Consider the following 16302-nt stretch of genomic DNA (forward strand, 5'->3'; position numbering starts at 1 on the left):
GAGGTGTTAATCAGTGGCCCTCTGCCGCCAATTCAAAGAGGAGTTGAGAGATTCAGCAGATTGTTGGCATTGAACACGTGGCTCTCAACGGCATGCACTGTCCATTCAGTGCCTTTCACTGAAAATGTTCTTTTTCTGGGACCACAGACATCTTTTCAAGGCAGATAGACTTCGCCTTAACAAGTCAGGAGTAAAATTGTTCAGCTCCAACCTGTTTTACTTGCTGTGACACTCCTCTATTCCCTCTGCCAAGGACAAGAGACAAGAGGAATCAAAACAAGAAGAAGACATAACACAATACGGCAGAAACCTTGAAGGAGAGCCATCTCAGCCTCCGTTGGAAGAGAGCTCTGATCATGGGAGACATTAGAACCAAGAGGAAGAGTCTCCACCTCTGTCACTGAAAACCAACAGTGAGGATTCACCATCTTTAACCCCCTAATCCCTATCCAGGTCACCCATATCTCCATACACCCTTCCTCCCTCCTCTCCCCTCTTGGAGTTCGCTGACCACATAAAATAGCTGGTTAGTGCTGGGACCAAACTTACTCCCTGACCCTTTCCTCGCCCTACTCCCATTTTCTCTCCCCTAAACTCCCCCTCAGTGTCTACCTCTGTATTTTAGGGCCAAAATACATTTCTGATCTTCTGCTTCATTATGAACCATTCAGACCTCTCAGGTTTTCTGGGACAGGTCTGTTGTTTGTCCCAAAGTCAAAACTAAACATGGAGAAGAAACGTTCAGTTTTTATGCTCCATATATCTGGAACAAACTCCCAGAAAACTACAGGTCTGCTGAAACGGTCAGTTTTATCTGTGTTCTCTCCTGTTGCTCCAGCTTCCTCCTACCGTTCAAAGATATGCAGACTAGGTTGATTGGTGACCCTAAAATTGTCCTTAGGTGTGAGTGTGACTAGTTGTTTGTCTATGTGTGGCCCTGTGATGGACTGGCGACCTGTCCAGGGTGTACCCCGCCTTTCGCCAATGTTGCCTGGGATTGGCTCCAGCCCCCCGTGACCCCGTACGCAGGGTAAGCGGTTGACGATGGATGGATGGATGGTAAGGCTGTAGATCAAAATCGTACACTGCACTGTGACTTTTACTATCCTGTTTTAATTTTCTATTTCACCAATATAAAAAATATATATTTTACTGTGTTTTTTCAATTTCCCTATGTTTCTCTTATGCTGCCTGTAAAGCACTTAGAATTGCCTTGTTTCCAAGTGAGTAGGAGAAGCTACAGTGGTGTACGTGGCAACATGGCGATTTCCATGTAGGGGGACCCGCGCTGTATGTAGATAGAAATAGGGGTGGTGATGGTGGTGATGGCGCAATGGATAAGACGCCTACCTTTGGTGTGAGAGACCCGGGTTAAATCCTCCACTGTGACCAATCCACCATTGTGTCCCTGAGCAAGATACTTAACCCCTGGATGCTCCAGAGGCATGCAACCTCTCACATGTATTAAATTGTAAGTCGCTTTGGATAAAAGCATCGGCTAAATGAATAAATGTAAAAAATGTAAAAAAAATGGCTAATTCTAAGGTTATAAAACATAATGGTTCATTATGTAGGTACTTAATACACCACTAAAACATCATTATGTATAATTTATTGCATTTCTGTCAATAGATCCTCCTAAATATTACACACTGGACCTTTAAGAAAGGACAGCTAATGCTAGCTAGATCCTGATTATTTCTATAATGTGGGACAAATACAATAGTGAATTTGCAGGAGCTGCCCATGACTCAGCAGATATGTTGAAATAACAGGCACAAAAATGTCTGTTGGAATCAGTGCTAACTTAGCAAGCTAGGGTAACTGGCTTCCACATGGATGCTTGGTAGCCTCCTCCTACTCCCAATTGTAAATGGACCAATGTCTTAATTTGCTAACCATATGTAACCAATACTATGTGTGAGCTAAAAATGTCTTGTAAAAGTCATGGGAAGCTACAAACCCTTTTATCCACTTTAAAAAAATAATGCACAATAGCTTTTGTGTCATTGTAGTTTATATTGTCTTACACAAAAGTAAGTAGAATTAAAATCTTTTGACTTTAAATTGCAAAGACATTACTGAAGACTTGTTGTCTGTGTCCTCGTCTATGTCAACATAACTGCCATAGCTCTACAATACAAGAAGCCAAAAATCCTTGATAATCATTTTCAAAACACCACAAGGGAAATGAGAAAGCAGTGGAAGAAATGGTTCCAAATTTTATTTTACTTTTCTTTTTGACATTATTCAATCACATAATCACAACAGGAACAACTAAATACAGCATAGGCTACAGTAAACCATATTGAGGAGATGAACCTTATTCGTTTTGAAAGCACTGATGCTCACTTGTTTTGTGATTCTTTTACATGGAGTATTACTTCAAAACTTCACTTCAGAAAGAAGAAATAGGGAGGAAAAGGAGAAGATTCCCTGCTGGCTGATCTGAGGATCTACGCAGGAGTGCAGTGGTGATCCGAGACAAAGACTTCTCAAGGTTGGAATATTTTTCTCAATGTGTAGAACTGCGGTAGGTAGGTTGTGAGGAAAAACAGAGGCACCCTACGTCAGGATTATGTTTGCTATATTCAAACAAAATGCCATCTCACAAAACCCAGCTACACTGGATTTCATGAATAACAGGAAGGAACATCTCTTGGACATTCATTTGCTTGCTTTTTTCCTCTTAATCTCTCTCTCTCTCTGTCTCTCTCTGTCCTTCTCTTTCCACTCATCTTTTCATCTTTCTCTCCATCTTTCTCTGCTTGAATTCTGCTCACAAGCTGGAAGACGGGCTTTTAAAGCTTACATCTAGTCTGCAGGAGGTGGGGTCTTCAGAAAAACATAACTCAAAATTCTTCTGAAGGAAGGGATTTCGTAAAGTTCTATGAAAAGACTTGACTATTTAGTTGAATAATTTATACAGTGAAAGCTTGAGAGCTGCCGCTGACACAAACACAGCCAGATACGCACTTGCATACACACTCACAATGTGATGGCGGTCATCTGAGAGGTCATAGATGATTCATGGGCAGGCTGGAAGCGGTCAGGGAGAGTGAAGGGTAGAGGATTTATATGGGGAGCTTAGCTCCTTCAAACACTTGTTTTTTAAAAGCTCCATTTCTCCACGCCGTTAAACGGATCTCTTCCCAGTGAGAAATGAGAACATTAACTGGGACATGGACATGGTGCACTCTGCACGGCCCTGCCGAGCCCTTTGAGCTGTAACATTTCACATCTGAGCTGCGCTCCTTACAAGCTCCCCTGACACCCCAATGCATCATGGGAGGGCTGTAGGGGAGGTTTCGTTGGGGCAAAGCATGATGTGTATCAAAACCTGACAACAGCTTTAGGTGTTTCCATTAGGAACTGCACAACTCAATGTTAAAACTGCACCTTAAGGTGCAGGCAGGGGCTTTTTTATACTGGACCACATTCTTTTATCTCAGTTTTCAGGATGGAAAAAAGAAAACAGCCATATTAGCAGCTTTTGACAAATTTGTGCATGTACATTTCATTTTATAGCAGGACTGGCAGGCACCGGTTTAGTCTGTTAGCTTTTCACTAATGCCTCAAGGCATTGCTGACTAAACAAACCATAAATGAACCACAATACTCCCACACCTACTTACAGATTCCCTTACCTTGCCAACCAATATCACCCAGTTACACTGATGTTATATTCACACATTTTATGTTCTTTGTACATACATGCACACCCTGTGACCTGTGCTAGGCATGTCCTGAGCTTTACCTTTAGCAGGACATAAATATTATTTATATGAGAAAGCTAAAGGTCACACTGAAATTTGTAAGTCCTTGAGTGTGTGAAAACACATGTGTACCTGAAATGTGTAGGTGGGGGTATGTGTGGTGGCAACTGAATGTGGTGCAGGAGACTTGTCTTCATAAAAGGTTAGTTGTGTGACTGTGCTGCTGAGGATATGAATTGTAAGTCCATCTGTCAAGTCCCAAAAATGTGAAGTTTTACCTTGCATAAGCCATTGCTACAGTATATAAAGACTAAATTCTGATTATTACATGAATAATATTTCTACTTGGTTGGTAGATCATTGGTTTAGTTATAACCTTGTATGAAATTGTCAAATATGAAACAAAGATGGAATCAATTAGTCAAGGAAAACTGTTTAGTGGGTCTGAATTGACTGTATTATTATACTGATGGAAATGTACATAATTCTAAATTTAGCATGTTGGCCTTTACTGTACATTTAACACTGCTCCACAATGCTTTTTACCTGTCTCGCCACTGTTGTTACAGTGGTCATGCAAAATCAAAACTCCCTATATGTTTTGTCCTAAAACACTCACAACAACATAAGAACAGACAATCATACTCACCAATCTATTGCTCTTAGTTTCTCTTTTCAACAGAATTATCCTTACTCACTTATTCATGTCAATGGTGCATACTTTGCTGTTCTTTTTATCAGTGTTAAGCTATTTTCAATGAAACTTAACACGTCCCACACATTTCACATTAAAAGTATTCCGGGGCTTTGAAGAGAATTAAATGTCAAATGTCTGCGGGAAGTGTTGAGCACCTTAATACTGACTAAAAGACAGGCAGAGCAGTAGTAATTGTAGTAAATTCATTAATGAATGAAAACTATATAGAGAAATTCAGACCAGCATATTGGTAAGTATGGCATGACTGTGTTGTAGTACTGATGGAATTAGCTAGCCAATTGCTACACCCTGGGCTATTATTACAATACTGCTTTTATTTGAGAATTTACAGTAATTATTATCATATCTTATTGTGCTTGACCCCTTCCTCGGTTGGGGAAGTTATTGTAAAGTAAGATGTGCCGCCTAGGGCCGGGAACCATCCACAATCTGAACAGACTAGGAAAATCTGCTAATAATCTGCAGATTAATAACTTTCACTGCACGAAGATATTCTCTACCAAGCAATATAACACAAATTAAAGTAGACCTGTCTGTGCATTTTTGATATAGCTTCACAGTGCTCACCACATAGGTCAATCATCAGCTTAGTTAGAGAGCCCTTCCTTAACAAGGAGACCCTCGTCCAAGCTTGCTATTGGGAAGAATCTGCTCTAGTGATATGTTCTGTGTCCTTGAAGAAATGCAGCATTTCTATCAGCTCTAACTGACTCTGACCTCCCTGGAGGAAACAAACACAATTTTTTCCACATAATGTCAGTAGAAGCGAACAGAACCTGCAAGCAAAGAGGGGGTTAAAAAAAAAACAGAAATGTTTCTCACCAGAGGATGTGTGAACTCAGGGGCATGGTCATTCTTGTCTGTGATGGTAATGGTAGCCGTGGCAGTTCCTGTTAGGCCCACCTCACTTCCCGCCATGTCCTTGGCCACAATCTCTAACTCATATGTTGTGGTTGGCAGCGTCTGGAACACAAACAAGCAGTGATGCAGAGTTAAAAAAGCAAGATATAGACATGTACAAAGAACAGAAAAAATATATATATGGAGAAAGTAATTAGACAGAAGGCTACTAATGAGAAAACAGGTAGACAGAAAAAAGTTATAAGCACAGAGGCAATGCAAGTACCATCACTTTAACAGAATGAAAACTCAAGGTCATACATATACACATGCACACACACTCACAAAGGACGTCAAATTGCTACAGTGAAGTACCCTCGGTGATTAGCAAAGTCTGTTAATATTAGAGAATCTATTTGAGAGGAGAATCATGGAGAAATCATTACTAGATGAATGATTAGGGCTGTGAGTGATTAAATTAATCCACCTAAAGCTAAAGCTAACAATTATCACCAGGTTTTACAATACTGTAAGACCCTTTACCAAAGCTTGAAAGCTCTTATAATTATAGTCCACTAGTGGCTTGAACCCACTGAATGAAAATCATCGTAGTGTAAATATGCACACTCACATACCAGTGTTAAAAGCTCCAGTAAACACTCGCCACATCTCTAGGGAAAAGTCACGAATCCACATTTTGAACATTTAACATCTAAGAACAAATGGGGTGGTAAAAAAGAGAGAAAAAAGGGCCCCTAAAGCTATGCTGTATGGGATCAAAGTATAAGCATACTACGCAAGGTTTATGCTCATCCATTTTAAAGATTCCGGAGAGCTTAGAGCTGGTTTTTACACATCTTCCACAATGCTTTGGGGCATCGAAGATCAAGGTCTCTAGCCCCTGCCTGCAAAGACAAACTGTTTTCCTCGACATAATCTGTAAAATCATAGCAATCATTCAATGACTTTGAGATTTTGTGATCTTTAAGAAGCTTTACACCAATTTTTTTTATTATTCTTGTTGTTGATTCGAGATAAAAGAATGAGATGACGATGAATACAATCCAAAATGTCATTCATGTTTACAACCCAAATTAATCTTGTGATTCTGAATTCCTACACAAAGGCAGGTAGAAGGATCTGTCCTTGATTACAAAGTAGTTTTCTCAAAGAGCAAACCTCCAAATTAGATATGTAATTAATTTACCGGCCAGCCAGCATCTGTAATCTATATAACAATCTGAGAAATATAGCTCTACACACAGTGAGAGGATGGCATTCATAATGATCATAGCAGCAATGATAATTTGTTGCCATAATTCATGCGTAATAGAAATGTTGACTCTGGTGTATAAATAACAGGAGGTAGGGGCTGGTAAAGCCAACATTTATTTATCCACTGCAGTGTTTTCTCCCTACTGGGGGTGTTAACTGTCACATGCTTAATAAACTTCATCCATCTGTCTCACTAAAAATGCTGCTGGAGGTCTCTCCTGAATTGTGGATTCACCTCTGAGGGCATATGCACTCGTCTCATCGAGCCCTGGTATAAAACACAGAGGAGGGAGATGCGCTTGAACTTAGTGAAATAACAGATCATCACAGGAATTCTGTGTTTTGCTTTTCTTTTCCTTGTTTTGTTTGTCAGACAGTATCTGATGGCCACTAAGGTGCCGCACAGCTGAGCTTGTTTTACATTCTTGTTACATTAGACAAATGTAAGTGTTTTATTAGAGAGGGAAAGACTCATTTAAGTTTCATGTAATTTTTTCCAGCATTACATGGTTGGTTTTATGCCGTAGTGCCAGTAGTAAAATAATCAGTGATGTATTTGTAATCTAATGTTTATTTTTAATATTTCATATATTTATTTATTCATTCATGCCAGCTTGTGATTAGCAATGATAAAAGCTAGTTTAGACTTAGTTAGTGTAAAATTCAGTTGAATTTCCATTGCTGTTTACTAAAGACTCTTTGTACTACCCTGAACCCACCAGTGTGTTTGCATCATTTCCTCTGCCTCATCATGTCTTTGATATTTAAACTCGTGGACAGTCAGATTACTGTTGATGATATCATTTACTGACAAAGAGCAGTGACCCAATGTCCCCTCACGCTGTACACAAATCCTCTGCTCTGTGTCAATCTGAGCAGCGGTGGCAGTTGTCAGGGTGCATTGTACTTTTGCCTGTTCTCGTCATAGATAGTGTTCTAATCAATTTAATCTGAGGCAGGCAGGGGGAGATCAAAAGATCTATGGCTAGACACCTCGAGACTTGTTTTAATTATCACATCAACTACAACTCAGTGAAAGACTATTTACTGAAATTATATATTAAGGTCAGGAGCAACATAATGTATTGTATAGAAGACTTAGGGTCAAAATCTTCAGTGTACCAATCACATTTTCACATTAAAAGTAGTTAAAAAAAGAGTTCACTTTTGAATCATAAAATCCCTTAAATACCAAATGAACGGCAAACAGGGAACACTTTGAATGCTTTAAACTGTCTGTTCTTATTTACAGGGGACTTTATTTAGAAAATAAATTACCAGCACAGAGGCTAGTGCTGCCTCCTGCCTCTTGCATTCAAGCAGCTGCTCCACAGGAGATTGTGAAAAGAGCAAGACAATAAACAGGTGTTTCTATCAATAGTTTGTCACACGTAGTAGTTGACAGGGGTGTCCCTCATAACCAGCTCCTGCTCGATCAAACATTGTGCAGGCAGATGGTGCTCCATGGACCTGTGAGTTTATTAAACCCATGCACACAATCACACGTGAATACACACACATGCTGACTCTAAAACACACGCACACACACACCTGCACACAGACGTACACTTTTGCCCTCCAGCTGGAGAAGAGAAGGGCTCTGGGATACCTGCAGTCTCAGTGGTGTCTAAACACATTGAGCGTTGCCTCCTCTGGCGACTGACAACGTCTTAATGAGTACTTTCTGAGTCTCAACTCAATTATAAACTCCCTGGCAGTACCTGGCCAAGAAAAAAAAATCAAATTCACTCTGGGCTAGTGTTACAGCAAGGGGGAATGTTCCCTCCGGTTGTGAAAACTTACTGGCATACTACTGGCATAGTGTTGATTGAGAGACTGAGATACTCCTCTCAGTCAGCCCCATCATTTTCTAGCTCCTTGGTAATTTGTCTGGAAACACTTGATTAAACTGTTATGGGCAGCAACAGTGTTATAGTCAGTGGGGAAAGTAACTTTTTGGCCATTTCTCCTGAGGACTTTAGTAGATAAAATCAAATGAGTGGCAGCATTTTAGCAGCAAGTATATAAAGCATTGGTGTCAACCTATGAATACTCTCTCATTATGTATCTATTCTGTGTCTTTCCATGTTGTTATTGTAAGAACAGAAGAGTTGGGGATAAATAGGAATCAGTCTTACCACTTTATAATTAATCATGTTGTGATTATGATCATATTATGATTCAGAAAATAGTGCTGTACAAATGAATGGTTTGCAAGTTGGAAAACATTAAACATGTGTTTGTTTACTCTGTATGTGTTTTGTAGGGCTGGACCAAAATATTTAAAAACTGGAATTTTCATTTGTTCGGTTGACGAGAATGTCAGCAGTTTTGCAGGTTTTCGTATCAAATACCAAACCAAAGTATTAGAAACGTGACCTGGTAATGGTGTGAGATGAAAAGTTAAGGGAACACCTGTTACAACAGCATTAATGACATTTATGTCTGAACCCAATTTCAGGACAATCCATCCAATAATTTTTTTCTCAAAACCATGAATGTCAACCTCATAGCATGGCTGAGAATATCCTTATTTATATCTCAATACTGATACTACCACTACTGTTGCATCAAGCGTGTGTAGTAGGGCTGTCCCTGACTAAAGATTTACATAGTCGAATCAGAATCGTCAAGTCCTGCCTATAGTCGACTGATAGTCGAATAAATCATGTGTGTTTTTGTGCACGGCGATGGCAAGCCGAAGCTAAACTGAGGCTTATTGTTGACCATTTTCTCTCTCTCTCTCTCGCCTGCCATTCACGGTCAGATGTGCAGAATTTTTGCCGTGCTGCCGACAACTGCATGCACGCCGTGGTTCCTCACAGGTCTATTTCAAGTAGCGGCTGTTTAAAAACGATAAAATATTCTTTGTGTGGTTCATCAACAGTGATAAATAATCCAAAAGTCCCGCGAGGTGCGGACAACTCAGCACAACACCAGTGAAGCTGGGGCTCCGTCTCTTCAGCAAGTGTTCCTCTGCTGCTACAACATACACGCTACGCCTACACATGCGCACTATTGTAATATTTTGTATATTAACTTATTGAGAGAAAACTGGTAGATTTACATAAAATCAGATGTTGAACACCCTCATATTGCCAAAATGGCTCCTTGTTTCACTCCTCCTTGTTTACAGTAGAATCAGGCTCCGGCCATTGAAGCATCAAATCTTCGACTATTTGTGGTCAGCCCTAATGTGTAGGAGAAAAAGTTGAACAATATCTGCACTGGTAGGGCTGATCCTATTGAGTGACTGACTAAAGGCAACATAACCTTTGTCCAGTCAAAGCTAGGACAAATGTGATCTTTGGGGAACTCTTGGACTATGAGAGGAATTTAAATCCATTCAGAATGAAAGAAATCAACGTATCCACTTTATTTCCAATGTACAGTATAATTTTCTTTGTAAAATATAAGTGGGAGAAAAACTAGGAAGCCACAAGTGATTTCACTGAGCGATTGTGTTTGTGAACGCTGACGTGAAACTGAACAAAGAGCTAATGAAGTTGAGCGTACCAAATGATATGACAGGCCTTGTTTCAGAGACATCTGATCTGAGAATGACATTTCAGTCCGCCACATTCAGCCTTGAAAGCATTTCATCAAAGCCCCTTGAGCAAGGGCCGATCTTCGCCACAAAGCAAGGAGAAAGAAGAGGATGAGTGTAAGAGACAGAGAAGCGGAGAGGGATAGGTGAAGAAAGGAAGAGAGCAGAGTGAGAGAGAAAGAGAGCAGCCTGACATCTGAGACACCACATTAACTCTCTGAATAGGTGTGATATTATAATCAAATTGGCAGTGGATTCTTTGTTCTCCTCTGCCCCTTCACTAGTGCTCGCTCTCAGCACCAAACCACCGGCTATTCTTCAGGCCTCTTTTCAAATGCTTAGAGAAATGATGACAGACATAAAAAGGCTTAAAAAAAATAATCCAACCGGAGTTATATGAAAACCCACTTGTGACAGTATTTATACAAGAGCAACATTATTCCTCTCACTTTTATGCCTTCATCTGCTTCATTTTGCTATCGCTCTACCTTCTTTTCTTCCGGTGGAGGTTTATTTTCTGCTAAAATTCATAAATTTTTATTTGACCTTGGTTTTGAAAAGACAGTCTCATTGTGTGTGTTTGGAGGCTTTCAAACTATTCCTTCAAGTTCTATTTTCTGCTATTCAATCTTGGTAGACGTTCGTTTTAAGATATAAAAAAACCCAAATACATATAAAAGTAAAGGTTATCGGGATGCAAGGTTCACTTTACATTTATGAATCTCTCGAGATTGTTCCTTCTGGTGTTTCCATCCATCATTGTCAAATCCCTTTCCTACTCATTTCCTGCATATCGCTGTGATGTGTGGGAACTGTTACATATGAAGCTTTTGGACTGAAAGCTTTAACTGGCCTTTTCTCTGTCAGCATCACTCACAGGACAGTTTTTAAGATTCTCGGCCCATGTTCCATACAAAAATGTATCCCAAAGTTTATCTGTAGTTAGAATACAGCTTTTGCTTTCTGAATAAATAAATTTGGGTCCTTTTTTATAGAAAATGATCTCTCTCTGTTACTGTCCTGCAACTGCAGCTCAACAAGAAAACACTCTCAGGGGAAAACCTCTAAATTCTAAAAGGACAGTAATTGCGGAACAGTATACAGCTCACGAGGTAATGGCATGCTGTCTACAGCGGACTACGTTGCTGTGCTCAACGGTGATGTAGGCCAGATTGTAAGAGAGTCAGCAAGATGCAGATCACAGATCAACTGGAGTAACACCAATTTACAGTAACAAACTTCAAGCTGGGATCACGATTGTGCTGTTCCTTTGAAGTCTGGCACACAGCAGGTGTGTGTGAGAATGTGTATGTTGGTGGTGTCTAACTCAGGTACTCAAGTCACACTGTGTATGTTTCACAGACATTTTTTTTTCTTTTTAACCAATAATTAGATTCCAAACTCCCTCTCTCTCTCAAACATTTTAGCTCTGCTTCACCTCACAGGCCGCTGGCAGCCTCCTGCACTCCACCTCTATAGACATATGATTAATCACTTTGACAGTAGTTAATTACAGTAGGATGGCAGCCACGTGAGGCCCTTATCTGGGCCACTGCAACCTACGCAACTGATCTATTTCTTTCTTCAGTCTCTTAAGCATGGTTAGCATCCACCCAGAGGAGAGACTAAGAGATGTATGGGGGTGGCAGTGGGCGGGTGACACATTGATAACAGTGTTTAATTTGAAGTCGGCCCCCCACACCCCCACACCTTTCGTCTGCACAGTTGAAAACAGGAATATTGATAGCTGTCGCATTGTGTTTAATCAAAACACCTCGCTGGGCTGGTTAATCTGAAACACAGCAGAAGCAGCATTTAGCAGAATTCAGCACTCAAGAGCGATGCCTAAATTTGAATGAAATTAACCAATTAACGCATTTCAAAAAAAGTGTCACGCCAACTGACTGCAAATGGAAGTCTTCAAACTGAACTGAAAGAAATATTACATGGTAAATGAATAACACAGGGCATAAATTGTTCTTAAGACTTACATGGGCAGAACAGGAGAAGGTTGTAAAAGGTTGTCGACTGCGAAATGCCCAAAAGGTCCCTGTCCAAACCTTAAGTTAAAACAACATTTTCTGTGTGTAATGAGTAATGCATATGATGCAGCTTTTTTCTACGAAAAGGTTAATATAAGTGAATTATTAGGCTATGAGATGTTCTGTAATTTTACAAAGGAGAGACTACACCTGTGGTATATCAGCTCAGTAATGTGCTTCGCATACAGATTTTACAGCTAGACCTTTCACTGCATAGGGTTTACTCGACATCTCATAGGTAGAATTCACAGGCTGTGGATCACTGCTGCTTGATTCAGTTTTCTTGGCTCTACGAAAAGCATTTTTCATTCTTGGTCCATCAGAACAAGAGATATGCCATCTCCCCCCTGAGGGACATCACTGTGCAAAAAATGACTGATACATGAGAGAGGACTGGTCAAGCTTTTCCCCCCTAGGTCCTTACTTGCAATGTGTGGATTATCACTCCCACAGTGGGGTGATAAATCCTGCAACAACTTCCTTGCTCATACTGTATAACACTGTCTACACAGGAGGCGTTGCATGAGCAGCAGAGCAGCAGCAGTTTCAGTCCTCCATTTGTGTCTACACAGGATGCATTCAGGCACCGTATTGATTGTAGGCCACTTGTGTTTTGGCAACACCCAGCCCCCAATACACAAACACTGCAGTTAATAGAAGAAAAAATATGTATGCAAAGACACATACTGTACCTAAAGTGAAACATAAGCTTTATGCGGCCTGCTGGTTTGATTAAAATAGAAGCGTATCTGTTCCAGCAGACGCTCGTATGTTGAACGACTGAAAAAAGTTGCTGAAGCACCTCCTATATAGACACATTGTAAATGTTAAAGTAAAAGTTTTTAGTCAGAAGTTACAAACACAAACTACAACAAGAAAAGTTAATGTAATATATTATCTCTTATCAGTATTAGTGCAGAATGCTCCAGCCAGCAGACTAAAAACAGCATCAGAGAAGACAGCGCTTCAGAACAGAGGATTGTATAAACACTGTATTAAGCACAGAACAGATCCATTAATATTACCTGGAGGACATGGGAGGAACTTTCAAATACCAAATTAATGATTTAATACACAGCTGTGATTAAATTTAAGACTCTCTCGGGGATACTAAAAGGATAACTTAATTACAGTAACGGCTTTTTTAGTTTTACACACAAGTGCTACATGTTCAATAGATAAAAATAACTTCATCTAAACTGTAACTTGTCACACAAACTACTGATCATACTCAGTGATGAAACTTGAGCACAGTTCAAAGTCACAGTCCATTCTGTTTTCCATTTTAAGTCCAAGATTTTGGAAATGGTCTGAACTCTTTTTTTAAATAAGTTGAATTAACGTAACTGAAATCCTGTATAAATTTTAGAGTGTAAACACTGACTGCAAGTGTGACCATCTGACACTTGGTCTGATGGTCATAGACAGGGATGAATACAGAGACACATGTTTTTCTTTTAAATACCTGTAAATTATACAACTTTCAAATTGGCATCAACATCAATATGGGGATTCTGTTATATCTCCATCTGCTGCATATCAAAGGTCTTGTGCAGTGTGAAAAGTATATATGTTCAGTACAACCTAAAAGTAGCCAAGTAAATAATGAAACGCAGGGTAAGATAGACATGGAAACGTCACTATCATCTTCACCTACAGTGACTAAAGAGTACTACAAAGGAATATATTTAAAAGATTAAATATGCAAATGGGCCAAGATCCAAAATGACTAAAACATAATTTCATAGATTTGACAGAAGTGCAATTTCTAATATTCATTTAGGAAACGAGCCCAAGGCTTAAAGACGCAAGTTAATCATTTTAAATGCCTTTCAGATTTTGTGCAGTGCAGTGCAGAAAAACTACCAAAAAAACGACAAATCCCCCTCCGCCTTCTCTCCTATAGCTCCTGTTATTCATTGAAATCTATCTTATCGAGGCACTGTCCACTAATGAGTGAAGGGACACAAACATGCAGGTTTGTAGACAGTTGGCAATTACATCATGGTAATTACAAAGAAGGCAAGACTGTGGCTTTTGGTCAGCCAGCAAAGTAAAATAACACAGTAATGTTTGGCACCTTTAGAAAACCCAGTGAATTAAAAGCATGTACTCAGCTGATGTAAGTTTGTCCTCTTGCTCTGATGGAAACACACTGTCTTGTCCAGTTGACTTTAGGTGTCGCACAAAATGTTTCCAGCACACCTGGGCCTGTGTGGTTAACAACCTCGTCTCTTTGCAATAAGCAACCTCAGGTAATATTGCTTCAATTGACTCAGATTCCTCACTCTGCACTCACATGATATATTGTGAGATTATTACTTTTTTCATGTCCTACATTTTGCATGTAATGAGAGTATTAAAGTGTTAAACTTGCTAAGTATCCTTTTAATATGTGGGTCCAGGGAATTGCAGTATGCCTACTATGTTCCAGTCATGTGATCCATTATTGATTCTGCCCGTTAAGAGTAGGGGTATGAAAACATATCTCTAATTTAAAACCAGAGTATTGATTTGAAAAATGAAGTGGGTCTTTTTCTTCCGTTTTTGACTGGCTGACTATTTTTGTGAGATATTTATTCTTCAGAGCTAAATGGAAGGAAAGATAGTATCCCAAATGGAGTTGTTGAAAACATCATGTGGACATTTTAAAGCTAAAGTTCGGCATTAAAAATAAATGTCATCCTTTGTACTAGTGCTTTTAGTGTATGGATGGTCTACATGTCTATTTTTTATTGAAGGTTTAGTTGCTTTATATAGATTAATAGAGCTGTTGTAATTTTTGGAAGAATAAATTCAGCAAATGTAGTGTTAAAGTGGTAATCTAGATTGCATACGGCCACATCACACACGAAATCAAAAAAAAAATTTATGAACCATTCTGGCAGGATTAAAGTGTACCTGCCTTACTTGTACAATAGAAGATCTATGTGCACAGTAAATACTTGGAAGTATGGACTTGACAAGTACAAGTGCCAGGCTACCATGGTTCCAGCTCTCCTCTACAAAGAACAAAATAAATAGTTCAAATGATTCAGCTGGAGAAAAGCTCTACAAAACAGAGCAATTCAACATGCATTCTAGTGAAAAAAGTCCCAATTTCCCCCCACAGCTGATGCTCAAAGGACTGTCTAGAGGGCTCTGCAGTTCTATATTTCTCCTCTGATATAATCTCGTCCTTTGTGTTCACTCTTCTAACCTTTTGCAAAGAATAGTTATTTGGGAGTCAGATTATGTCTTTTCTTTTCTTTCCTTCTTGTCTTTGTTTTTATTTTATTCTGTAGTTATCTGCTATTGGATTTCCTTAGGTATTTAGCAGGGTGTCAGAAATGCTCACAATGACCCATGCTGATTCAGTTAAACCATCAACAGCACTTCTAAAGGGGTAAATCAATGTCAGTATCACTGTAAACGCACAGACTATGAGTTGCATTTACAGATTCTAATATATATTTGTCACTCATAGTCTGTGCATTTACAATGATATTGACATTGATTTACCCCCATACCCTTCTTGTAGAATTTGTGACTACACATGCATTCTGCCAACAGCCAGGCTATTGTCAAGGGTCTCCGTTTTGCTGAGATATGGGGCTATGGAGAATGACATGTGTTTACTGAGATGGTACAGTATCCTGCAGAAAGCATCCATCTCCTCCCAACCAATTCCAAAAAATTGGCAACTCTGGAAACACTGACATATTATTCCCACATACTGAACACTTTTCTACAGTAAATGCCCTGTTATAGACTGGCAATCTGTCTGGAGTATTTTCTTGCCTGAGGCCAAATGTATGCTGGGATGGTCTCCAGTCCCTTGAGACCCTGGCAGGGACAAAGTGGGTATGGAGCATAGATGGATGGATGGATAGTTTCAGGAATTTAAACAGAACAGGAGAAATCATCCAGAACCATACGTTCAGAAACACATGGAATGTTGCCATTTTTTTCTTATGCCCGAGAACAAAACCTATGTGGACTGAATGACTCAATAAGAAATCAGTAATGACTCAATAAGAAATCAGTAATGACTCAATAAGAAATCAGTGACTTATACTTGAAAACCTGAATTTGATGAATGAATACAAAATGATTTGTCTGCACGTGAGGGTCATATTCTATTGTCCCAATTGGTCGCAGTTTGGTTAGGTTTAGGCAACAAAA

General features: G+C 39.5%; 1 protein-coding gene across 3 annotated transcripts in view; it reads right to left on the bottom strand.

Moving 5' to 3' along the window:
• Positions 1-16302, bottom strand: part of cdh13 (cadherin 13, H-cadherin (heart)) — a 338083-nt gene that overhangs the window by 91425 nt on the left and 230356 nt on the right. For all 3 annotated transcript variants that reach the window (XM_038706579.1, XM_038706577.1, XM_038706580.1), the window contains one exon: positions 5257-5397. In XM_038706579.1, the coding sequence (XP_038562507.1) occupies positions 5257-5397 (141 nt within the window). The remainder of the gene's footprint in view (positions 1-5256; positions 5398-16302) is intronic.

This window comes from Micropterus salmoides, unplaced genomic scaffold (genome assembly GCF_014851395.1).
Source record: "Micropterus salmoides isolate LMB-PRFRI ecotype aquatic unplaced genomic scaffold, ASM1485139v1 Ms_hic_scaffold_8, whole genome shotgun sequence".
Taxonomy (NCBI): Eukaryota; Metazoa; Chordata; class Actinopteri; order Centrarchiformes; family Centrarchidae; genus Micropterus; species Micropterus salmoides.